The sequence below is a fragment of the Perca fluviatilis genome, chromosome 16 (genome assembly GCF_010015445.1).
Source record: "Perca fluviatilis chromosome 16, GENO_Pfluv_1.0, whole genome shotgun sequence".
Lineage (NCBI taxonomy): Eukaryota > Metazoa > Chordata > Actinopteri > Perciformes > Percidae > Perca > Perca fluviatilis.
In genome coordinates, this window is record NC_053127.1 from 31,565,321 (window position 1) to 31,591,830 (window position 26,510).

General features: G+C 42.1%; 1 protein-coding gene and 1 long non-coding RNA gene across 5 annotated transcripts in view; one reads left to right on the forward strand and one right to left on the reverse strand.

The window, feature by feature from the left end:
• Positions 1–26,510, forward strand: part of sptbn4a (spectrin, beta, non-erythrocytic 4a) — a 44,306-nt gene that overhangs the window by 12,533 nt on the left and 5,263 nt on the right. The window contains exons 3-19 of one of the 2 annotated variants that reach the window (XM_039777922.1): positions 4,789–5,052; positions 7,425–7,673; positions 8,115–8,204; positions 8,936–9,214; positions 9,310–9,503; positions 9,619–9,823; positions 12,356–12,601; positions 12,738–12,872; positions 15,143–15,384; positions 18,307–18,445; positions 19,001–19,085; positions 19,390–19,598; positions 19,967–21,354; positions 21,508–21,568; positions 21,663–21,931; positions 23,293–23,463; positions 23,707–23,749. In XM_039777922.1, the coding sequence (XP_039633856.1) occupies positions 4,789–5,052; positions 7,425–7,673; positions 8,115–8,204; positions 8,936–9,214; positions 9,310–9,503; positions 9,619–9,823; positions 12,356–12,601; positions 12,738–12,872; positions 15,143–15,384; positions 18,307–18,445; positions 19,001–19,085; positions 19,390–19,598; positions 19,967–21,354; positions 21,508–21,568; positions 21,663–21,931; positions 23,293–23,463; positions 23,707–23,749 (4,269 nt within the window). The remainder of the gene's footprint in view (positions 1–4,788; positions 5,053–7,424; positions 7,674–8,114; positions 8,205–8,935; positions 9,215–9,309; positions 9,504–9,618; positions 9,824–12,355; positions 12,602–12,737; positions 12,873–15,142; positions 15,385–18,306; positions 18,446–19,000; positions 19,086–19,389; positions 19,599–19,966; positions 21,355–21,507; positions 21,569–21,662; positions 21,932–23,292; positions 23,464–23,706; positions 23,750–26,510) is intronic. The other variant, XM_039777923.1, reaches the window with a different exon arrangement.
• LOC120544288 lies at positions 1,048–24,567 on the reverse strand. 3 transcript variants are annotated; one of them, XR_005636478.1, is made up of 3 exons: positions 24,463–24,567; positions 3,105–3,208; positions 1,048–2,594 (listed from the first exon to the last, which is right to left on the reverse strand). It is a non-coding gene; the product is annotated as an uncharacterized LOC120544288 (long non-coding RNA). The 3 variants fall into 3 exon arrangements; XR_005636479.1 differs by lacking the exon at positions 24,463–24,567 and adding an exon at positions 15,119–15,215; XR_005636477.1 differs by lacking the exon at positions 24,463–24,567 and adding an exon at positions 10,821–10,945.

Consider the following 26,510-nt stretch of genomic DNA (forward strand, 5'->3'; position numbering starts at 1 on the left):
AAAATATTATTTTTGTTTTATTATCACTGTTTGTATAGCCTATCATAGCCCTGTAATAAGAATAAACTGATGTCATCCTGTCATTTTATTTATATATATATATTTTAAATAAACTTTAAAACTATGACTAATACCAGCATGTTACACTTACAGTATTAAAACAACTACCTTAATTGATGAAACATTTCTGTCTTGATGTCAATGGTGTTTTCAGAACGAACATGCTACTAGCATTACGTGCCACCCATGCCTCACTGGTATGGAAATGGTTTCAAACAACACAGTAGAAAATTTAGAGGCAATATACTCTAAAATTAGACGTGAAAAGAGAAGGCGAGACATTTCAGGTTTTTTAATGTACTTGTCAATTTTAAGATTTTGCGCTATTTTGTTTCCATAACATGTCTTCTTTCAGACTATTAGACAGAAAAGATTTATTTTACTACACTTTGTCTATTTGCATGTGTTGATTTATCCTAAATTCACCAAAAAAATTGCATTAGATAATGCCTCAATGCCCATTTCATAAAACCTGTAATACAAGCAATATTTGTCATAATGTAGTCTCGCTTTGCCAGACCTTCCTCCACAGCACTGCGGAGGAGGGTCTGGCTAGTCCACACAGCATTCCGGGATGGGAGAAAAAACGTGCTCTGGTTTATTTATTGGCATTTCTTTAAACCAATCACAATCGTCTTGGGCGGTGCTAAACTCTGGGAAAAGCTGCAGGGCCTCTGCAAAATAAGTTCAAAAGTTGTTTTTAGTCGTGCGAGAGAAAACTCAGATTGGACAGATAGTCTAGCTAGCTGTCTGGATTTACCCTGCAGAGATCTGAGGAGCAGTTAACCATAGTCCTCACAAATCCACCGGAGGTTAGAATGCCAACACAGAGAGAGCCCAAGGCAATGGATATCCGGCCTAAATGAGTGAAATCCAGCGGAATTTCAATCAGCAACTGAGCAATCCTGGACCTGGAATGTTGAGGATATAGACTAGTCATAATGTAAATAATAATCTTTTTACCATGATCACCTATAGTGTCTTGCTAAAAGTATAGAAATTTTACAATCCATATCTTTTAAGGCTGTTTTCTCAAATTGAGTTTTGATATACTCTGAGCCAGAAATCTCTCTTCAGTAGCCCTTACAAACACCAAACTTTCCATATTCCAAGGGTTTGTACAGAGGTTTTTAGAACATTTTATTCTAAAAAACACAATTTCGGTATGTATTTTGTGATTTATGGAGTGATAAAAAGAGATATCCAAAATCCCTTCTGTAAGAACCTTTGAGTCTAATATGCCAATAAAATGAAACAAGAATTTCGAAGCTGGCTTTATCCAATATTCACATTTCTGTTCTGGAAATGTAAACAAATAGTAAGTGCAAAATTTCAGAAAACTTGTAATAAAAAACAATTGTCTTAATGTCAGTAATTAACTGGGGAAGTTCAACGGTGATATCTGTTAGTTAAAATGGTTTCCCTATTCACCTGCAGTGTTTCCATCTTAATCACTGAGGACATTCACCCAAATTGGCATATGTATTTTAGAAAAAGGTAAATCAATTTATTAATATACTAATCCAAGACACATTAAATATACTTAAATAACCAAAGATCCTGAATGCATAATAAAGTATTTTTAGTGTGAAGTATGTCACAGCTAAACGAAGTTTGTATCAAGAGGGAACAATCCAGAATTGTAAACAATGGCCCGTGTACTCAAAGTTGACATTTGCTGGTTTGACGTGGCTGTAATACATAGCGTTATGTTGCATTGTGGGTTGTGCTGAAGGGACAACATGGCATCAAACAAGGACGCTGCTATCCACATTTGTTGAAATGTTCAGCATTATGATTCTTTGTTTAGCTTAATTAGAATTTGGATGTCTGTTCTGTGTTTTGTTTGGATGGTTTTTGATTCACCGTTAGTGCAAGTCTTTTGCAGGTAATAGCATAAGTTGCATAGTGTTACTTTTATGCATACAGTAGGTGTGAATACATTGTTGTTTGTGCCAGTAGTATAAAACAAGCCCTTTAATCCCACCCACTTTCTCACTGTGCTGCATCAGCATAACAAGAAAGCCTGCAGAATTTGGCAACACAATGCTGCCATAATAGCATGATTCATATGTGGCAGCCATTTAAAAATAAATAAATAAATAAATATTTCAGCCACGACTACCTCGAAAATTCACTTCACAGATGCCCTTTGGATCCAACTGTGCCCAGGCTGTAGCACAGCCCAGCACACCCGCAGCCTCTTTCCTGTTCCATAAACCTTTGATTCTTTCTCCTTTTGCTTCCCTCCTTCCTTTACTCTGCCTTTCTCCTCTCCTCTCTCCACCCCCTCTCTGATTTCTTCTCCCTCTGCCTCACTCGGTGTCAGTAAAGCCAAGAGAGGAGAGAGAGACAGAGAGACCTGCTTTCTGCTGGCTCTGCATTATGAGAGGCAGAGCGAGGCTGAGGAAAGATAGCAGCGAGAGAGAGGGATGTGAGAGAGTGAGCGCTAGCAGCAGTTAAGCAGAGAGCCTGTGCCAAGAGGAGGAATGCAGCACTGCATTATGAAAGCCATAGGATACGGGGCCAGCTCCCTGTGAAAAGATAAAGGAGGGAAGCAGAATTTAGAAGATAAAATCCATCATATGCACGGTTGTTATTACAATACAAGCTAAGTAAATAACAAATACATCACCCACTGTCATATGTAACAGAAGAATGTGGAGCATAAATGCTTGTATTTGTAGAATATGGAATAAAATCTGCAACATTATCCGGCGATGTTAAGTCATGAAGGTCCACGCTTAAAATGTGTGTTTGGGAGCCAGATGCAAATACATCCAAAATCTTGTCATAGGAGAAAAACACCTCCAACTCCCCTAAGTCTAGGTATGGGAGGAGACTGGTAATAATCCTTGTCAGGGAAGAGCTTCACTGACACAAAAAAAAAAAAAAAAAGAAAAAAAAAAAAAGAGTGCCACAAGCTTTGATCCTCGTGCATCTCCTCATCCAGATCACTTCATGAACAAAGCCCAAGATTTAGGGGCTAGAAGTGGAGCAGAAGAACACAGGCGAAGGACAGAACAGGGGTTTATTAGACTTACCATGCATGATTTTTAGGTCAGCCCGAGGCCAAACTTTGCTCCATACACCTGCCTCTCTGCAAGCAGGGGGCTCCATCCTTGGCATGGAGCTGTGTTGTCCCGAGCTATTTTGGGGACAAAACTGAATTTAGCCACTATCTTTCGGCACTATGAAATGTTATTCTCAGTGCCTTTCTATAGCATGATGTGTTTTGGTAGGTGTGTGGAGATTTGCAATGGGGCTGTTAAGTACGTATAATACAGTTTGTTCTTTGAACGCCAACTCCCCTTGGTAGAGACAATCGATGAAAGGGGTACCTAAAATCATTGTCATGTAAAAGAATATGGATTTTCGAGTTTAGAAATAGATTACATTTGTGCTTGAAATCTAAAATGGTGGACAGTTATATGCAGCAACAGTGCAGTTCACATTTTTCTGGTACCAAGTGAAGCAATAATCATCTCAGCCCATAGGAACCATCCCTTGAAGCAAAAGCTGACATTAAACGAGTGTACGACTGAGCAGCAAACGGTCAATCAGCAACGAAATGACAGGCCGACATATAAGGTTTTCAAATAAGTTCAGTTTTAACACCTGGGAAAATACACGATGACTTAAAGGTGCAGTAAGTGATGCTGCGCAAAGACTGTTGATATGTGAACTCAACTGCCAGAAAAATACAACCGCCCCCAAGATTCCCGGACTGGCCGGCCGGCACGTTGAAGCTATGGTGCGCCGTTTCTGTCGCCCCCATGAGGAATTCTAAGTAATGACAACAAAACTGTTGGCGCGTCAACATGATACAAGCCCTCCGTGATCGCACCGTGATCCTTTCTGTTTGTTTTCCATTTACACTATACACTACTGTGTATTAACCATAGACTGTAATTATTAATGGACGGAGCATGTGTGACTTACACTCTACGTTAGGTTACACACTTTCACTGGCAATCACATCATAGCCACGCCCTAAAACACCTCCTGCTTTATCGCCGATTTTAAAATCAACGAGACCATAATTTAAAAAATTAACATCATTCTGTGTTGCAGAAGACACTGGATTTTTTTTCAGCGCACACAGAAAATAGAGAGCTAGGTGACATTGATATTCACTGAATTTGACAAAAAGTGCATTAGATTAACATCACTTACTGCACCTTTAACCCTCTAAAGGTCTAGCATTTTTACATATATACTAGAATTCTCCTTTTAAGTGTATTTGCATATAACTGATCCCCATGTGTTTCACATATAACTGATCCCCATGTGTTTCACATATAACTGATCCCATGGGTTTCATATCAAAATGTTCAGAAAAAAAAACTCAGCTTTCTGGATAGTGATGCCCAAAATGTTCCAGAGCTATGTGTGAAGAGATAATTTGGCCCTAAAGTGGAAATATTTCTCCACTTGCTTGTGAAAACATACCTACACTCAAATGTTTTGGTGCTTAAAATGAGTTTACAAAAGTCTTGGGTTCACAAAAGTAGCATAATATATGAATAAAATAGTAAATGAATGTCTAAAATGAAATTTTGTAATATTGCTTTTTGAGTAGGAGTGTTGTCAAACATCGCTCGGACTTGCCAGTGCGTCTTTTGTCCTGTGGCTTAAATTGATGCTATGATTTTGATCCATGCAGTGCAATGCGTTTACAGTCAGTTTAACAAGTGGTCCTGAACAGTCATGCCTTCCTGTCTCCAGGAGGGTCTGGAGCTGATCCAGGAGAAGCCGGAGCTGCGTTCAGTCGTTCAGCAGAAGCTGGAGGAGATCAGAGAGTGCTGGTGCGACCTGGAGAGCACCACCAAGGCCAAGGCGCGCCAGCTCTTTGAAAACAACAAGCCTGAGCCGGCGGTGAAGAGCTACTCGGACCTGGACCACCAGCTCTCCCACCTGGAGCAGCAGCCCCCCCAGCTGGAGCAGGCACACCATCTGCCCACCTTCAATGAGCAACTCCAGAAATTCCAGGCAAGTCTCAAAGCTCCCCAGGGTCTCTCTGAGACCTTGTTGGCACCGTCTCTTGAAATAGTGTCACTGAAACCCAAAGGATTCTTTCATACGCTGTCACGTGTGAAACGGAGCGGCTCTCCAGACACAAATGATTAAATTGGTGGTTAGCACCATCAGTTGGTCATCATCTGACTTCTGTTTCCTCGGCTTTGTCTGACACAGGGGTCAGATCCCATGGCATGAAAAATTCACTTCATGAGATTTTTTAAGATTAATATGAATTCCCCCAGCCTGCCTATGGTCCCCCAGTGGCTAGAAATGGCGATAGGTGTAAACCGAGCCCTGGGTATCCTGCTCTGCCTTTGAGAAAATGAAAGCTAAGATGGGCCAATCAGGAATCTTCTCCTTATGAGGTCATAAGGGGAAAGGTTACCTCCCCTTTCTCTGCTTTGCCCGCCCAGAGAATTTGGCCCACCCATGAGAGAGAGACATCATGGCTTTCAAATGAGCAAAGTGGCAGTTGGTCAAGGCCACACCCCCACCCTCCACCTTGCCCTCCCCTCTCTCCTCCTCAATAGCATTTAAAGCTACAGACACAGAAATGGCACAGCCTAAGGAAAGCTTATTGTGGGACTGGCTCTAGTGGCTGTAATTCTGCACCAAAGCTGAATTTCGGGAAACAGACTTCAGATACAGTATTAGGGGACCACTAAGTCCTATATAAAAGAGATTTCAGATACAGTATTAGGGGACCACTAGGGTCTATATAAAAGAGACTTCAGATACAGTATTAGGGGACCACTAAGGTCTATATAAAAGAGACTTCAGATACAGTATTAGGGGACCACTAAGGTCTATATAAAAGAGACTTCAGATACAGTATTAGGGGACCACTAAGGTCTATATAAAAGAGACTTCAGATACAGTATTAGGGGACCACTAAGTCCTATATAAAAGCATCCAAAAAGCAGCATGTCATAGGACCTTTAACCCTTTTTAAGCCAAGTTCCCCGTTAACTGAAAGAGGGATGGAATGGAGCAGGGTCCCCCTACTACATATATTGCATAAAATGAAGTTGCATATTAAAAGGTGCACTATGCGTTCCTGCATGACGTTACTTCTGTTGACATTCCAAGTAAATTCAAAACAAAACAGAGCAAGCTCGCCCCTCCCCTCATGTTTCTGAAAACTGTCATGACTAACTGATTGTCACTAACCCCCACCCCCTCCCCCGACCATCTTGTCGGTGATTGGCTGGAACGTGTTTTGATGTATTTTGGTGCACAGCCTGTGCCCCTAGTGTTTGTTTGACGTTTACGACCCCTGTGTTGTCTCCCGAGACCTGGCTTTTTCACAGTGGATTCAGGGGCCAGGCAGCTAGCGGATCAAGGAGAGATGCCTACGATTTGAGACAAAAATGAAATTGCACTCAAACCATACAGGAACGCATAGTGCACCTTTAAACTGGGCCTTCAATAACGTGTAGGGCGGCCTAAAGCCTTTATACATACTGTACCTTTTTAGTGCATAAAATACTGATAAATAATTGTTGGCATGATTATGTAAATCATGTTTTAATGTTAAAACATAGATGTGGCACAGTGACTACTTAGTGACTTACCTATAGGCCAGTAAGCCTATCATCAGTGGGGATTTATATTTATAATAATATGTTGGATTCATAATAAGACTTTCATTTTTGAAATTAAAAAAAAAAAAAATAACAATAATTTGCATTGACTCTGAGGACCCCATAAAGGGTCCCGGACCCCCTGTTGAAGATCTACAAAAGATTTACAAAATCATGCCAACAATTAGTAGGCTATTTGAATAGCTTAGTATTCTATGCAAAAAAAGCTATGTGTAAAGGCTTTAGGCCACCATACATGTTATTGTAGGCCCAGTGTATTATGCAACTTCATTTTATAAAATATGTAGTAGAGGGTCCCCGCTCTGTGTCTCTTTCAGCTAAGGGGTCCTTGGCTTAAAAAAAAATGTTAAAGACCCCTGGTCTACACCATGTGACATGAAACAAAAAGATGATTTCTACTTCCACAGCACTTTGGCCATGAGAAATGTTTGTAAAACTAAAACTCTCTAATCTGCCTTGATGCAGCGAATGCTTCTGACAGACTGCATACTTCAGCTCAATGTTGCGGATGTCATTTCCCCCAGCTCTGACATGTGTCCACGGAGGCCGCAGTTGTGGCGTGTTCTTAAGCACGAGGTTCAGTGGCATTAAAAAATATGCACCATATGCTTGTTTTCCTTAAAGCGAGGCAGTCCATTACATAACCCTGAAATGTTCCGACAGAAAAGCAGCTGATGTGCTGCGTTTGTCCATCCCTCACATGGCTGTAACATGACCTTCCCCTCCCCTCCGGTGCAGGCTATGGAGTCTCAGATAGGGGACTTTTACAAGGATGTGGGAGAACTGGGGAGCTTGCAGGGGGTCTGCCTACCCCAGCGAGGGATGATGGCAGGTGACAGGGTGGGCGGTGACGCGGAGGCCAGCGAGCAGTCAGGCGTGGTAGAGACCCGCATCGTCCGCCTCATTGAGCCCCTGAAGGAGAGACGCCGCATCCTGCTGGCTTCCAAAGAGATGCATCAAGTCGCCCAGGACCTGGAGGATGAGATGGTAAATGCACGCTTCTTGTCCCTCCCATCCTTTCCTTCTAGGGCTGAACGATTTGGGGCGAAAAAAAATCTAATTGTGATTTTCCTGCCAGATACTGGGATTACGAATCAATTTGTGATTTTTTTTTTAAAGCTACAAATTGCACCTTCTACCATCATGTTAAATAAAGTAATAAAAAATAAATGAAAGATCCACTGAAAATATAATTTCTTATGGAAAAACAGTAAATATAATAATGAAACGAGGAATAAAAAATGTTAAACCAAATGTAACACCAAACATTCAACTGAATACGTCCCATTGGATTAATCACGGTCTTCACGATTAGCTAATCGCATTCTTTCACATCGCAATTCGATTTGAAAACGATTAATGGCTCAGCCCTGTTTCCTTCCACACTTTTCCTCTTCCATACACATTGTTTTTAATTCTCTTCTGTAGATGTGGATTCAGGAGCGGCTTCCCTTGGCCTCCTGTAAGGATTATGGGAATAACCTCCAGGGTGTACAGCAGCATGTAAAAAAGAACCAGGTAAGTGTCAAAGACGACATTTGGCCCATGGTCAGCTGGAATGTGACCTTACCCCGCTCAGCGTGGGAACTTACCTCTGATTTGACAGTGTCAGAGAGGAGGATGCTGTCCAAAATACACTCCCATCCTGGACAACTCCTCCCACCCACTCCAGAACACACTGGTCAGTCTGAGGAGCTCCTTCAGCGACAGACTCAGACACCCATGATGCACCACAGAGCGCCAAAGGACATCGTTCCTGCTTGTGGCCATCAAACTATATAACTCCTCCCTCTGAGTGTTACACGCTTAGTGTCAAAACTGGTCTCACAGCACATATCTCCACATCCCATCTTAATATTCTTGGACAATTATGTACAATAATTATTTGCTGCAATAATTTATCAGCTACATGTGCAAAATGTGTTATTTATTCATTCACTGCTGCTACTTATTATTCACATTGTACTTATTTATGTGTGTACTGTATTTATGTTGACATTTGTATAATCCATTTGAAACAATCTTTTTAACCTAATCTTACTTCTAACCTAATCTCACTTCACTTCTACTTAACGTTTTTATTTTCATTTTTATTTCTTACTGTAGCTATGTTTATATTGTTTACTTTATACACTTATTGACTTGCTCTTTTCTAACTCTTATTTTACCTTGAATTTGACTGTGAGCAACTGCAACTAAATAATTTCCCTGAGGGAATCAAGGTATTCTGATTGTGATTGGTCCTTCAGACTCTCCAGAGGGAGCTGACGGGGCGGCGCGCCCGCGTGGAGGAGGTTCTGGACCGGGCGGGGATCATCGCTTCGCTGAGGACTCCTGAGGTGGAGTTTGTGCGCGAAGGGGCGGGGCACGTGCGCCAGCTGTGGGAGGTTTTGCAGCTGGAGACAGAGAGGAGGTGCGTGATGCTGGACGCCACGCTGCAGGCTCAGCAGTACTACAGCGAGGCGGCCAAAGTGGAGTCCTGGCTGTCAGGTCAGAAGCTCCATCTGGTCAATGAAGAGAAAGGCACGGTACGGACAGCCCCGGCGCTCATACGGTTATTTGTTGGCATAAATGTGATGTCAAAGTGAAACCTGTACTCTGACATCATTCTGATATTTCTCAGGACGAAGCGAGCACCCTGCAGCTGCTGAAGGCCCACCTGGCTCTGGAGCAAACGGTGGAAACATATGCAGAGACAGTAGGCATGCTATCCCAGCAATGCCAGCGTCTACGAGAACTCAGACACCCAGAAAGGTGTGGCCTGACCCACCATCTCACGTGCACTCACAAAGCAGCACATATAGCCCAAGAAAAGAGGAAAGTTCAATTTTTGCATGCTCTAATCTACCGTGTAGGTTACTATAAGGGTGACATTGTCAACGCCCATCTTGTTGATAGCTGTAACGTGTAGTTTTCTATCCATTTTCAACAGTGAGCAGATCACCAAGCAGCAGTCCCACATAGACCGGCTGTATGTGTCTCTGAAGGACATGGTGGAGCACAGGAAGACCAAGCTGGAGCAGCAGTACTGGCTCTATCAGCTCAACAAGGACGTGGAAGAGTTAGAGAAGTGGATCACTGAGCGAGAGACGGTGGCCAGTTCCACTGACCTGGGCCAAGACCTGGAGGATGTCACGGTCAGTCCGTCAACACCGTTTGGGTTCAATTCAATTCAATTTACTCACAAAAGTTAAAAGACAAGTACAACCATAAGACATGATGCAGATATGTGGAATGGGACACCCTGGTAAGCTATCTGAAGCTTGTGTATGGGGGCCCAGACACTAGCAAACATAACACATTATAAATACTATCATGTTGTTTGGATAAAAAAAAAAAAAAGGAAACGTGTGTTCTACAATCTCATTTTCAAAAGAAGAAACCCTAACTACCCTAACCCTTCCTAAGTAGTCCCAAGACATTTAGTCCATCAGTCCAAGCATTGGTTAAATCGATCAAATGCAATACACACTAACCTGTAACAAGTCAGCATAACAGTAGAATTAAATCAAAGGATTTCAGAGTCACTAGTTTAGAGTATTCAAGATTTTACATCATTGATCTTTCTGGAAGCAGACCCAGACTAAGACATTTTTCCAGTGTTATCAACCTCATTCCAGACCGGTGGCCCTCTGCAGACCACGCTGAAGCTTGTGCTTGTGTGGTTGCTACACTACTCCAACCAGGACATGTTCAACTTTTGATACGAGTAATTTATGAGGGAACACCATGAACTACACGACGTATTTCACATCAAAACTATTTTTTTTTTTTGATGCAATTATTGGAATACTTTAATTTTCACAAAAGTGTTGCTTGCTTTCACACTTAGAGGCCAAGTAAGCAGTAATAGTAAACACAGTACACATAGTCCCATCATGTAAGGACATAGTTTTCTGCTTGCCAGCTATGACAAAGCCCAGACCTTACCATTTATTTACCTCTCGTATTTAATTGTTATACAAAAAGATGATAGAAATGTGTTTGTTTCATTTTGTGCATGTCTAAATGAACCAGCATGTAGCAATTTTGTTACCAATGTAGACTTAAGAATCCACCGCACTGTAAGAATGTAACAAAACAGACAGTTTAGCTTAAAAGGTCCAGTGTGTAACGTGTTTTGTTGTTCATTACCAAAATCGGTGTTGCCCGTTCAAAAACTTGTCCTTTTTTCATGAATATTTACCACCAGCATCAATTCCAAGTATTCCTTTTGGCTTGAAATTTTACATTTGCATTCGCATGAACTGGGGTAGACGCTCCATATTCATGCTCCATCTTGAAATACGTTAGCCGGTAAGGGACATACAGGACATACTGCTCCGCCTTCCGTGTTTTTCGCTGTCACATAAACTCACAGGTGCTGCTAATGGGTATCGTAGCTTCCCGGCCCCTGGCAAGTTTGAAGAAGGAAACACGGAGGACCACACGTATTCAAAATCCAAATTTCAGGAACAGGAGTCTTCTTCTTCTTCGCCCAGAAAAAGAAAAAGGATATTGAAAAGAGCAAGAGACCGGCTTTTTGAAGCGTGAAGGCTACCGTAGCTGTGATGGTAGAAGAATAAACTTCTTTTAGATTTTAAAGATCATAAAAAAACATATATGCATATAATGCATGCCTTGCAGTCATTTCCTCTGTCTATAGATAACCTAGACAATTGGTGGACAATTACTTCAACACTAATACGCACAAACTACAGATACAAAATGATTATGGAGTTTAATCAACACCTGTCTGACAGTGGGGGCTTTCCATGTGGCTAACGGGGCTCCTGCGAGAGAGAGAGAGACGCGAAGATGAAGGAAGTTTACCATACGGGACATCCTCGCTCATTCCAGCGTCATTCTGAGGAGACGCCAATTACTCATGACGCACAGCAACCCGACTGTCCTATCGGGTGGGATTCATAAAGCAGCCATTTCAAAGAAGAAACACCTGATGTTTAAGGACTGCTGCTCCAGTTATTCCAACTATAGATCTATTGTGGCGTCAGGGCATCACAGACATGTGACTGATATAAATAAAACCGTCAGGGTTTTTTTTTTTTTTTTTACACTGAAAGAACAGAACAGACATAAAAGCGATACAGCTGCTATAAATACTCTAAATAAAATCTTATCATTCGTTTGGGAGAGACTAAAGGCTCAGGTTGATATTATATTATTATTATTATTATTATTATTATTAACTGCGACTGTGCGTCTGTACAGCTGTATAGTTTGGGTTGATGAAGAAAAAGTGCGTTTGTTTCATTCATCACTTCTATCACACACACATCCAATCATTTTATGTTATTTATTAACATATAGCTTATTCAAATTATTCGTTTTGTCTGACCAGATGTCCAAAACTCAAAAATATTCAACTTACAATGATATAAAGACGCTGAAAAGCTGAAAAGACTCATTGAAAATGCACATTTGATAGGCTAGTACATTCAAATGTTTGGCATTTTGCTTGAAACATGACTCGAATGATTAATCAATCATCTTAACAACAAAGCAACAAAATTCTTAACAGAATGTAAAGCAGGATCTGTCTCAACAAACAGTTGATATGAAACTCATAATGGTGGTCAGTTAATGAATTATTGCATTGTATCAGAATCACTAAGCTTGTGTCATTGGGTCCAGTTTCTGCAGTGTTGTGTGCTTTGTGCGTGTTCCAGGTGCTTCAGGAGAGATTCACCAAGTTCGCCTCAGAAACCAACAGCATTGGCCAGCAGCGCATGGAGCAGGTGAACAAAATGGTGAACGAGATGATCGACTGCGGCCACTCGGACGCGGCCACCATCGCCGAGTGGAAGGACGGACTGAACGAGTCGTGGGCCGACCTCCTGGAGCTGATGGAGACGCGCAGGCAGATGCTGGCAGCATCGCACCAGCTGCACAAGTTCTTCACTGACTGCAAAGAGGTACAGTCCAAATTAATATCCGCCTGGGATTCAGGTGTACAGTGTTCTTCATTTCAAAAAGATAGACAAGTCTGTCCGTGACATGCAGGTGCTATTTTTAAAGCGCTCGTCATAACGACGCTGTCCTGTGTTGTAGGTATTGGCTCAGATCGCAGGGAAGATGAAGCAGCTGCCAGAGGTGAGGGCGTGCCAAGCCAACATCACCAATCCAGCCACCCTGCAGAGGCTCATGCACTCCTTTGAGCATGCCCTTCAACTGCTCGTTGCACAGGCAAGTGATATGATTGCTTTCTGAACCCATCAGTCACACACAGTACTTGCAGCTCATGAGCACAAGGATGGGGGCATATATACCAAACTTTTTTTGGAGAAAAAAAAAAAAAAAAACACTACCCCTGAATCATTGGCCACAACTATGAACTTACCCAGCCCTAAGGCCAGGCATAGGCAACCTGCAGCTCGTTAGTCCCTCTATAGTCTATATCCGCGACGCTCCACTTCCGGGATTGCTCCGTTGCCGGCGGAAATACTAGCCTGGCTCCACCCTTCTACGTGCTTCTGCTCAATTTTCATTTTCCTTCAGTACGTCGTCTGGCTTTGCGGTATATTCGCAAAGGTTGTGCGCTAGTTTGAGTTGTAGTTCCTTAATAGCGGCGGAGAAAGATGCGAGGGTCCGTTGTGGCGACGCTGCCGAATATCCAGAAGTTAAAGGCCGACCGAGAACAATCTTTGCTGAGTTGTGTTGGGGGCCATGATGTTGTGGCCCTCCTCCCCACGGGGTTCGGGAACAGTTTGATTTTCCAGCTCGCTCCGTTAGTGGTGAAGGAGTTGGCTAAGGCTAACGCTAGCGATGCTAAGCCGACGTCACGACCAAACGTTAGCGATTGGTTATGGCAGATCCAGAGCGGCTCTGGGCAGATCCAATAGTTTTAAACTTCAACAGAGTACCCGCCTTCAAGGAAGTTAACACGTGTCAACGGAGAGTGACCAGACTCTCTGGACAAATGAAATGTATGAGAGTCTGTGGCTCTGTCCGGCCCTAGCGATTGTGATTGGTTTAAAGAAATGCCAATAAACCAGAGCACGTTTTTCTCCCATCCTGGAATGCTGTGTGGACTAGCCAGACCCTCCTCCGCAACGCTGTGGAGGAAAGACTGGTAATGCGGGACTAGCCCCTCTACCGTGACTCCCTGTGGCTTTTTTATTTTTTACATTTATTATTGTTGTAGGCCTAAAGATATTCTTAAATTCTCCATTTAGGCTACGTAACATTTCAGTCAACACCTTTGCGTCACAGCCTACACGTAGGCTACATCTACGACCTGGGCATAACCTCATAAGCGGTTTTGAGTTTCCATAGACTAGCTATGCATTCCAAATCCAAAAACAGAAGAAGTCTTAAAAAGGAAAAAAGAATGAAATAGTGCGTAGACAGATTAATTTGCTTTCACTGTCAACGCTGCTGGCTTACTGCTATGCTTGATCTGCGGCGAGAAATTAGCAGCCAACAAAAACAGTAATATATAAAAAAAAAAAACTTCATTCGCTGAAAAGTATCTGGCTAGGATAAGAGAAAGAGAAAGCAAAGCAGACCAAATCCACTTTTAAAGAATTGGATCAAATCTCCAAACTACCGATGCTAGTGTTTTGGCAGCTCAGGAGATAGAAAGGCGTGAAAACATGAAAGAATCAAGTATCATTAAAATATTAAAGTATCTATTCTTAGACCTAAAAAAATAAAAAATAATTGGGATTGTTCAGAAAATTTAAGATATGCCCCTCCTTGCAAAGACCATCAAAGACAGGGCCATACAAATGGCAACAAACATCACCATAATAACAAATGCTCCATGCAATAATTAGCAATGTTGATAGGTTAATTTAGACTTAAATAGACTGTATTAGTTTCATTATAAGGCTCAAATATGTTTCAAAATGCCTCTCTTGATAGTAAAGGTTGATTTCTCTCTGCCTTAGGCTTCATTCATTCATTCAACCTTTATTTATCCTCGAGAGACCATTGAGGGACCTTTATTTTCAATGTCATCGAGTCAGATTACAAAGACAAAAACAGAACAACACAGAAAGTACAATCATAAGAAATATAGAGAGACAATAAAACATTTTGAATTGGAAAATTATTTGATAAACAAATTAGGATAATAGGGATGCAAAAGAAAATACAATGATGTAAAGCAGTTACAAGTAGAAGTTTGCCGGTTTAGAACCAGATTTCTAAATTGTCCAAGAGGCACAATTGAGTTGATTTTAAGAAAGTGATGCAATTTGTTGCAGGAGTCGGGTGCACTGAAACTTAAGCAGTTTTTCTAAGTTCAGACCAAGCTCGTGGAACATGAAGTGAAAAAAAAAAATAGGAGTTTACTTAAACATGTGCTTGTTTGTTTGTTTGTTTTGTTCGACCAACAGGCAAAACCCCTAATTAAATCAGTTCAGTTCAATTTCGACAAACACAACCATTGTTCTACACTGCGACGATACTGCGATGAAGCCACTAACCCCCTTCATCCCGTCTTGGTGCAGGTGAGGCAGCTGCAGGAGAACGCTGCCCAGTTGAGAACCATCTATGCTGGTGAGAAGGCGGAGGCCATCATGGTCAAAGAGCAGGAAGTGATGGACGCCTGGAAGGAGCTGCTGAGCTCCTGTGAGGCCAGTCGCGTCCAGGTCACTTCAGTAACCGACAAGGTGCAGTTCTTCTCAGTGGTGCGTGAAAACCTGATGTGGATGGAAGGCATCATGGGCCAGATAGGATGGGATGAGCCCAGGTAAGATATCTGCTGTCTTTGAAGCTGTGTTGAGATGTACAAAAAACCCATTGTATACATATAGCAGGGGTATCAAACTCAACTTCACGAAGGGCCACACTGGAAAATGAGAATCACATCAAGGGCCAGACATGCTTTTATTTAATCAAGAGTATTTAATCAATATCTTTGTATTATTGCATGTCTCATATAGCTTTCTTACAGTTTGGTCGACATAAAGCCCTAAAAAAAGTCAGCAAAAAAGTTCCTTCGCCATCGTAGAGTTTCGCATTAATGATTATGATGATGATTAAGGATTCCATTTTTTTTACAGCAACAAGTTTCACAGCCTGAATATGAAAACTCTCCGGTTCTGGGGGAATTTCTGAGTCTCAAAGTCGACGAATCTGCCAAATTCGGCTTCGAGTGTCTTGTTAACTGCAGTTTGAAAACAGTTTCTCGTCTTTTTGGTTTGGCGCACATCTAGGTGGACCAAAATGTATTGTGAACCTAAATTTATATATGGGCGGGATCAAAATTTGCGAGGGGACGGATTTTGCCCACTGGCCTTGAGTTTGACACGTGTGGTGTACAGTATGTGGTCCAGGTTTTAGTAGCTGCATTTAGTGTTTTGTTCAGTGTTGAGTTATAGGGCTGGGCAATATATCGATATTATATAAATATCGTGATATGAGACTAGATATCGCCTTAGATTTTGGATATCCTAATATCGTGATATGACATAAGTGTTGTCTTTTACTGGTTTTAAAGGCTGCATTACAGTAAAGTGATGTACTTTTCTGTACTTACCAGACTGTTCTAGCTGTTCTATTATTTGCCTTTTCCCACTTAGACATTATGTCGACATTACTGATGATTATTTATCTAAAATCTAAGTGTGAAGATATTTTGTTAGAGCACCAATTGTCAACCTTAGAATATCGCAGCAATATCGATAGAGGTATTTGGTCAAGAATATGGTGATATCAGATTTTCTCCCTATCGCCTAGCCCTATTGAGTTAACTGAAAGTCTCCGTGGTCTTGTGCAGTCCTTGCAGAATTTCATAACTGTGTAGTGTCGAATTAGGCAGCTGTGCCACCTTGACCTAATTTCACATGACATCCGTTATTCAATTTTTCATACGATGTAATCGAGGAATATACATTTTACACTGCCAGTACTTGTCGTTTCACCCAGCCAGTTCCACTGTACAGTAAGCTTGCAACACATCTACTTGGCTTCCAATCTTTCACAGCTGTTGACATAACATATGCACGAACATACACACTACGGGACTCAGATTTTTTTCCATTAGGCTGAACAGAAAAAGCTGTTATTTTTTTTATTATTGGGCAATTATTTAAGTCTTTTTCTTAAGCAAAAATTCCAGTTTCTCAGTTGTGGAGATTTTCTGCTTTACTTTGTCTTGATGGGATTGTAAACTGAATATATCTGAGTTTTCAGCTGATGATTGGACAAAACAAGACATTTTAAAGACAATTAATTGAAACAATTAAAAATAATGAAAATGATAATTACTTGCAGCCCTACCTACATTACTGGTTGGTCTGTGGCTTATTTTCTAATCAATTCAATTTTGTAGGTCAGTGGTTTCCAAACTTTATGTCAAAGACACCTAAACTGACACAAATTAGACCACGGTCCCCCATTTGATAAGATCTAGTCCCTGGGTCCCCCGTCTGATAGGATTTTTGCTCAAATGTTTTATTGCAGAAAGTGTTATTTCCATTGTGTTGCATATGAATGGAATTATAGTGAAAATAAACAATTCCACCTTTTGCTGAGGACCCCCTGAACTCCCTCAAGGACCCCACTTTGGGAACCAGTGGTTCAGGTTTTACAATGTCAGAAAAAGTAAAAAAAAAAGAAAAAAGCCCAGTAAAAAGTGATGTCTTTAAATTGCTTGTTTTGTCCAATCAACATTCCTAAACACAAAAGATGATTGATTTACAATTTTAAAAAAAAACAACAGAGAAAGGCAAATACCAAGGGTCTAAAGATTCTATCTGAGGATAGAAGATGCTGTGGAGATTGTTCAACCCCTTACAGCAAATATGTGATTTGTGATTTAAGGCAAAATAAAATTTAGTTGAATTAAGTCCCATTTGTGAAGCTGGACTCAGTAAATGTTTGGCATTTTTGCTTAAAAGGTGCCGTAGGTAGGATTGCGAAGATCCAGGACATCGACAACTTCTCAGTCCCTCCCCCCTTTCTGCTAAAGCCCAAAACGGTCTCCTAAGCCCCTCCCCCCACAAGGGAGGCACAATGAATGAATGCTGTGCATGAGCAGTGACTGACACGCAGTTAGACACCCCCACCTGGCCCTGATTGGTGCATCTGAACAGGGAGCGGTGTATTTTTGCAAATCGCACTACAGGCTGTAGGTGGTGCCAGAGGAGCCAGATGTTTTATTTTAATGACCTGCTTCATGTAGTTCTACTGGAACATAGGGGCAGTTTCAGCAAATATGACATTTTATAAGTCTCACCTACTGCACCTTTAATAAATGGCTTAAATGATTAATTGAATATCAAAATTATTGCCCATTAATTTTCTGGCAAAAGGCTATTACAGTGCCCTAACATTGATCTAAGATGCATACCATGTAAGCATAACGTTCCTGGTTCAAATCCAGCCTTTGCTGCATATCATCCCCATCTATCTTTCCGCACATTTCCTGTCAATGTCTCCACTGTACTTCAGAGATAAAGGTGAAATGCCCCAAAAATAATTTTAAAAAAGTCATTATTCTTCATCCTTTTATACCTCCTTCATCGTATTAGCACTAGCACTGTATTACAGTGTGTCAACTTGTATAGGCTACTTGTGAAGCATAAAGCTAACATGTTACACTCTGGAGGTATGAGGATCCGCTGTTTTGCTTCATTTAACCTGAATAATCTGATCTATTCCTCCTCAGGGATTTGACGGCTCTGGAAGTGATGATGAAACAACATCAGGACCTAAAAGCCAAAGTAGACGGCCGCAGCAAGACCATACAGCAGTGTGCAGATCTGGGCAAGATCCTTATAGCTGCAGGCAACCCCGCATCAGAGGAGGTCAGGCTAACAAACAGGCGCATCTTGTCATACTCTGAAAGCCACGCCCACCGGAGGGTTAAACAATTGGCGCCACAATGTGCAACGAATATACAACTGAAACACTAAAGTGCCTGTAGCTAGCCAAAAAACATCAGATTTAAGCATGTCAAGTGATTATTTTAGCAACCTATGTCTACCAGAGAGGGCAAGTTAGCTGTTAGTAAGCTAATGTTAGCTATGTATTAGCAAGCTAATTAAAAGCACTCGCAAACTTAATGCTATAGCATTCCGATTTTTCCACACTCCCCTATAACACAAGTTGCATACTGTGTACAAAAATGCTTTAGTTTTACTTACAGAAATATAATTAGCCTAAAACTGACATTTGGATATTTCACTTGGATAACAAAATGCATTAGCTTAGTGTCAGAAAAATCCCACAGTCTTGCCGGAGGGGGCGGGACTGCGCTCTGTCTCTATGTCACAAAATAATTTATAACCATAAAATGACCTGATTCAGCTATATGTTGTTGGGTTGTTGTGGTCATGACTGCAATCTGTCTGTCACCACAGATAAAAGAGAAGCTGGACAGTCTTCTGGCTAAGCAGAGGGATCTTGTCGAAAAATGGGACAGACACCAGGAAAGGTTACAGCGCAGTGAGTAACTCAGTAGATGACTACATCAGAGCAGAAGCAGCTCTTAACATAACACTATGTTAAATGTCAAATGGGTTTACACTATAAATGTTTTTTCCACTTTGTCCTTTCATCATGAATTATGAATGAAGCTTATTGTTTGCGCTAACATTACACACTCGCTCTGAACGTGACTGAAATGATATAATACACATCCGCTATGATCTCTCACATAAATATCACCATAATGTACACAAGCATGTAATGGATTTCTACTGGAGTGTGCATTGGTGTAACCATGCTGTTGGTCTGCTGTCACCTCCAGAGCAGGAACATTTCCAGTTTACCCAGGAGACGGTAAAGGCGGAAGCCTGGCTGAAGGCCAAGGAGCCGCTGATCACCTCCAAGGAGCCAGAGGGAGGGGCCCGGGCGCAAACAGACGAGGTTGAGCAACTCATCCTTCGCCACGAGGCCTTCCGCAAGGCTGCTGTAACCTGGAAAGAACGCTTCAGCTCTCTCCGCCAGCTTTCCGCAGTAAGCTTGACTGTAGATAAATGTTTAATCAGTTTGGTGGAGTCGAAATTTAATGCTGCTACAGGAAAAAAAAAAAAAAAAAAACGTGACCTTGGGATGTTGTGTTTGCTTAGCAGGCATGGGCGCATGCCATGAGGTTGCACCGTTATGGGCTCGAATCTGTCTCATGACGTTTACTGCATGTTGTGTACCCTTATTCACTGCACTCCATCTGCCTTTCATGCTACATTGCTTAGTAGGCAGTAACAAAATGAGCAAATAATTCCTGATAACTTGTTGTACCCCCATTTTATTGGACCCGTTTTTGATTTCTGGTTTTATTTGGGTTTAAGTAGTGCTATTAGTTATTTAGTTAACTCTCTCTTTAGGCTGAGAAGAAAAAAGAGGAGGAGAAAAAGACAACCCCACTCTCCAGCCGAAGGATGTTCCCATTATCATGTCTGACTCCCAGTGTTCCCGCAGCAAGTGTTACCTCATCTTTCTTGAGGCAGACGGTACAGGCGCATATAGAACCCAAACCCATACAGACCAGGCTGGATCTGGGTGCCACCCCTTCAACCCAGAGGTTGTCCTCAACTCTAGCCAGCTACAAGCCAGTTATAAATGGATCAGGCTACCAAGGACTGGACCAGCATTGCAGTGGGAAGCTGGTGAGCTCCTCGTACCTTGGGATGAACCACCAGGCGGCCGGAGGTGGAAGTGATTCCGGTTTCTCGGCGCTGACCTCCCAGAGTGGTGGAGCAGACACTTCTACTTACCTTGGGATAAACCATCAAACTGCTAGCAGTGCAGAGAGCTCCGGGTACTTTGGACTGACTACTGGGTGTGTGGGTGGTACGCAAAACCATCTAGGCAGTGGCAGGTTAGGAAGTTCAGGTAACATAGCTCAGCAGCCAAGCAGTGGAGGTATGGGAAGCCCTGGCTTTCTGCCTCAACAAAATATGGGCAGTTCTGGATACTTGGGACATCAGCCTAATTTAGGAAGTACAGGATATTTGGCACAACAGCCTAATATGGGAAGCACTGGGTATTTGGCACAACAGCCTAATATGGGGAGCACTGGGTATTTGGCACAACAGCCTAATATGGGGAGCACTGGGTATTTGGCACAACAGCCTAATATGGGGAGCACTGGGTATTTAGCACAACAGCCTAATGTGGTGAGTTCTGGATACCTAGCGCAGAATTATCAGAGCAGTGGGGGATTGGGTAGCTCAGGCTTTCTGGCACAAAATCATTACAGCAGTGGAAGTCTGGGCAGTTCTGGATACCTGGTGCAGAGTGGTGGCATCATGGACCCTAAAATGGCATATGCATGGCAGCACCTGAAAGCTGACTTTATGCAACCCAGGATCAACCACATCCACAAGGCTGTAAATCCCCTTCTAGAGGCCAGCAGAGTGCAGCGGGAACAGTTTGGGGACATCCCAATGGCAGACATGGTGGGGCCAGAGTCAGGGCTGGAGCTCCTCCATGGCCGTCTGCAGAGGGATCCCCGTGGCAGCCGCTCTGATCCTCAGATGGACCATCTCAGGCGAGAGAGGGAGTACAAGCTGGGTAGACAGACCTCCAGCGAACAAGAGATCCAGGCCAGGCTGAACGAACTGCCACTGATTGTGCGTCAGGAGCGCTACCGGAGGCGCCTGGAGAGGCAGTCGTCCAGTGAACAGGAGGGGAGCAGCAAGCAGAGGCTGCAGAGACAGGACTCAAGTGACCTGGAGGGCTCTGTGAAAGAGGGATCTGACAAACGCTCAGGGTATGTGAATGAGCTGTGCTGGCGAGAGTGAAATTCAAATGATCTTTACAAAATGTGCCTAATCAGCACTGTCCAGCGTGATCCGAATTCATTTTAAGGTCACATAATGATTGTGTCTTCTGTTTGGGTGACTCATGTCTGTTGTCGCTGCAGGGAGAAGAGATCTACCATGGCAGAGATTGTAGAACAGGTCCAGGAGAGAGAGGCAGCAAATGTGAGTTAGATTACATACAGTATATCACAACAGTGTTGTGTATGTTCATTCTTGTGTGACTTGGTGTCACATTCTCTTTATTCTGCTTTCTCAGGCACGAGGAGAGCCTTATCGCCCTGGAAGCAGCCTCTCAGCACCTGTGACTCGTTTTGACGGACGCCCTCGTGCCCGAGACCGCCCCAAACCAAGGAGGAGGCCCCGTCCAAAGGAGCCTGAGGAGACACGACGTTCTCGCTCAGCTCCAGCTACTGGTGCCCCAACGACACCTCAGCCGCCTTCACACACTGCCCAAAACGAAGGCTTCCTCTACCGCAAAAAGGCCACCGCATCTGACCTTGAAGCTCAGCAGAGAAGCCCAAACAGGTACAACCACTACTGATAAAAACCATACAGCTTACAATTCATCGTAAACCCTATCCCCTAACCCTCTTTAACAGCGATTGTCCAATCATAGCTTACCCACCGTAAATAGGCGTGTCAAGCTTTGGATTTCTCCACATGCTGAAGCAGTGTCCATTGGGCTCCAACAAGAGTGATACTCATCATTTAAAAAGTTTAGTGGTGTCTTTTTAAACTTTTCCAGAAACACACGAGCAAACGTGTAAGGAATGGATAAAACTGTGTATTTATCTGCTCTAACATAAGATGCAAGTGTTAGCATGTGCAAGCAAGTGTTAACTAGTTTACAACCTACAGTAGTAGCCAGTCTTTACTTTCAAGGCCAAGGAGTGCATTATGAACTAGAGTAATTTGTGGAGTTAGGTTAATAAAAGCTCTGTTCACAACTAGCACAACAACTGTGTTGTATTTCCCCACTGTGTGGAAGTTGACTCTGGAAGTTGTCAGAGTTTAGGCTGACATTAGAAGCTCTTTCCTGATTTCTATATGATTCTGGCTTACTAGCTCTACACTGCAACACAAGAGCAATGCTGTTTATTTACATGGATCATCAACTGGTGGGGATGCTGACTTTTTTTCCCCCCATAATAGGTGCTTCCAGCACAATATCATGTATGTAGCGACCAAGTGTATATTTAAGACAAGATGATGATTGTAAACGAGTCAACTGGACACAAAAATTTAATTGATAATTGATTAATTGATTAATATTAAACAAATAGTTGTGTCCATCTTTAAAGAGACCTATTTGCTTCTCCGTATTTTCTGTTATATCTATAATGTTACAATGTCAGATGTTCATATTAAATGTGGCCAAAGCTTTAAATAATGAAGTAAATGGATTTAAAATAAATCCCTACACCATCAGATTTTACAATGTTCTGAACGCTCTGGTTTTAACAGTTGTTTCTACTCTCGGCTGGGAATAACGTCATATGGGCCGGTTTTATGATTATCTTCTCCAGGCAGGCACACTATTGCACAGTTTACATTACATACACTGCTACATGTATCTACATGCTGACGTCAAACCTAAAATCTTTGTTGCAAATGTTGTTAATCTTTCCCCATTCTAGGAACAGAGCATCTCAGGCAGACGGTAAATACAGGTGCAGCAGCCATGGCCAAAAAAAACATTGTTCTTTTAAACATTAAAACATGTAAACATGTCTTAGAAAAAAAACACAAAATACAAGTATGAACCTGAAAACGAGTAAAATAGGTATCCTTTAATATAATACATCTAACTGGCCCAAGTTATGTCCAGAAATGTATTCAATCTTAATGTGTTAAGATCTGCTTCCTGTGTCATTTTAATTTTACAGCAAATCCTGGGTGAACGTATATTGTGTGCTGAAAGAGGGACAGCTGACCTTCTACAAGGATGCTCGGAACCACGCCACGACATACAATGAAGAGCCTCCTGTAGACCTTAGTAACTGCACATTCGATCCTTCAATGGGATACAAGAAGAAGAAGAATGTCTTCATTCTTCAGTAAGAGCTTTTCTATTTCGGCAAATATTAAATGGTAGAATTTGTGATATTAAATTGTGATTTTACTGGAGGGACTTTCAAGTGTAATGTTGTTTCACATTTAAAAAAGATATTATTCCCTATTTTATCAGATTTCAAAGCACAGAATATTAAATACGTGCAATATTTTTATTTATTAGACATATAAAAGGCATCGCAGTGTATGAGAAACTGACAATCACTGTTGATTTTTTTCTGCAACAGAATAAACGATGGAATCAACTTTGCATTCCATGCAAAAGATGAGGTAAGAACATTCATATTTGAGGCATGTTAAAGACGAGCAGACATTAGGACATAATCCACTTTCCTTACTTTAGACCTTCTGTGTGCCAAATAAGCAGTCCATGAAAGACTACACCTCTAATGGCAAATAAGAGATGTCTACACATTAAGAAATATACCTATGATTTAGGTTTGCTGCAGACACATATTTTGTAATGTCAAAGGAAAAGTCTGGTGATTTTGTCAACAAATCCTATTAAAAGTATTTTGTGTGTATCCAAAGCCTGATATATCTCAATCCTCTGTGCTATAGAGCTCCATTGTCTGTCAGCCCCACTTGTGCACTGTGTGACATGTTTCTTCATTACCACACACACACACACACACACACACACACACACACACACACACACACACACACACACACACACACACACACACACACACACACACACACACACACACACACACACACACACACACACACACACATACACACACACACACACACACACACACACACACACACGTTTATTTATTTATATTCCAATTTAGTTTATTGGGACTTTTCAGGAGCATACAATATACACATGTCACGGAATAACAAACCCTGGGAACTTGATTATTCTTGTTACGTCTAGGGATTATAACAGAGCTTGGTTTTTCTCGCACATATGATACTAAGAAAAGCTAAATGCTTAGCCGCCGGACTGAAGTTAAAGGTTTGAGGCCTACCTGGCGTTCATCAGGTTGGCGTGTCTCCAGCTTCGGTGCAGAATAGCCTGTTCCTCAAGTGACAGTTCATTTCTTTGACATTCAAAACACTGACATAAACTTGAGGGTAGTCAGTTAAATCATAAACTCGAAGGTAGCCAGTTAAATCAGGAACACAATCCTTACCTGCTGGCTCTCTCAATCAGTCATTCCACAGCAGCCTCCCATTGTATCTTTCACAGCTGCTTTCAGCCCTGTAATTTAGGTAGGCCACACCCACCCCGGCCTGGAGGCCAATAGAAACTAACATGCTGGATTATGACAAGACACATACAAACTGAATATTGTGTTCCAGTTACAATTCTTGTAGAGTAGCATTTTATAAAAATACAGACAAAAACAGGATCATTCAAACATAACAACAAACAGTACAAACCAAAATGGAGGAAAAGAATTATGCAAAATTCATATCACGAACCCAGGAAAATGGAAAACAACATCAGACATTGTATTGTAGACATATAAAGACCTGAGGCCTGTACTACGAATCAAGACCAACATGCCCTGGATTTCTTTCAGTTACCCGGCTTCACCTAATCTAACTGTATGTACACACCGCCGCCGACTTGAGCTTCTAAAGTTACCGCATTTTGGCCGTTTTGAGCGACCAGAGCGACCAGAGCGTCGAGCAGAAAGTTGAACTTTGGTCAACTTTATGGTAATGAGCTATGACGCGGTTCAGCAGCAAGCAGCGGCAAACGCCAGCAACCAATCGGAATATAGACGTCCTTCGCACTGGCTGATTCTGGAGAAACATATGATGTAAACTTTCGTTCCAACCAAAACATTAGTTCCGTGAAAATGGAGGAAAAGCTCATGATCGCCGTTGCTGGGTTCCCTATCATTTATGATATTGTTTGAGTATAGGGACCAGTTAACGTTAACTGCCTTGTCTCTAAACAGTCCACTCGCAGTGAAGTCCTGCACGGGTCAACAGCTGGCGGCTGCTCGCTCTGCCTGCATTCTGCTGCGCTTCAGTGGCTAACGAGCGAGCTAACTGCTAACAGACACCGCTGCGACCAACAAACAATACAAATTCTGTCATTATATATGTAATTTATAAAAGGTTTCTAGTGTCAATGTATTGGCCGTTCAGTGGCTGCTGGTGCTTTTTCTTCAATCGTGTGTTGAACATGATCGAAGAATGCTGCCACGTCAGAGCGGCCAAAGCGTCAATAAGCTTCCCTGTACTTTTTGAAAAGCGTCCTTGACAGGGCGGCCAGAGCTTCTTTGCAGCTCAAGTCGTCGGCGGTGTGTACGTACAGTAACAACCGCGGTCCCGCATAAACTGTGTCACGACGGTGGTTAAGAACTAGTTCAATCAACCCAGTGTTTCCCAATCCAGTGACGCGAACGTTCACATAAAAGAGGCGGTGTTTGCACAGCACGACCAATCGCAAACATCTACCAGAGCCGCATATTTTACATAAGATGAGCAAACTATAATTCTACATAAATATGAAGAACACAGAAACATTTTTTACAGGCAAAACGCAGGAAGGAAAGCTGGCAAAAAAAGCCGACGCTGTTATGCGTAAATCACAACGCTTATCAATATCGCTTCCCCATCAGTCAGGCACAAGCTCTGACCATAATTACACTTTTGCTTTCCATAAACTGTCGTTGCTTTAGCCTATTATATTATCAATTGCAGCCCTGGCAGTGGTAAGCAATCTTTAGAGCAAATAAAACCTATAAAAACAAAAACCGATGTGCGCATTGGCAACATACGGCTCAAGGAGCCGACAAAGATACGTAATTCCCTCCACTGAAAATCTATATCTTTCATAAAAATACGTTACCATGGCGATATAACCCAGTAACAAGTGATCCACCGTTGTGATACATAAAACCCTGGGTTGAACCTGAAGTTACCTCATTAACGCCAAATCTTGCTTCATAGTACAGGCCTCTGTAGTACCACAACTCCCACATCCCAAACTAGCTCACCATGAGGGGATTTTAACCTTCTGACATATGGAAAAAAGGAACCCAAATGTCATTACATT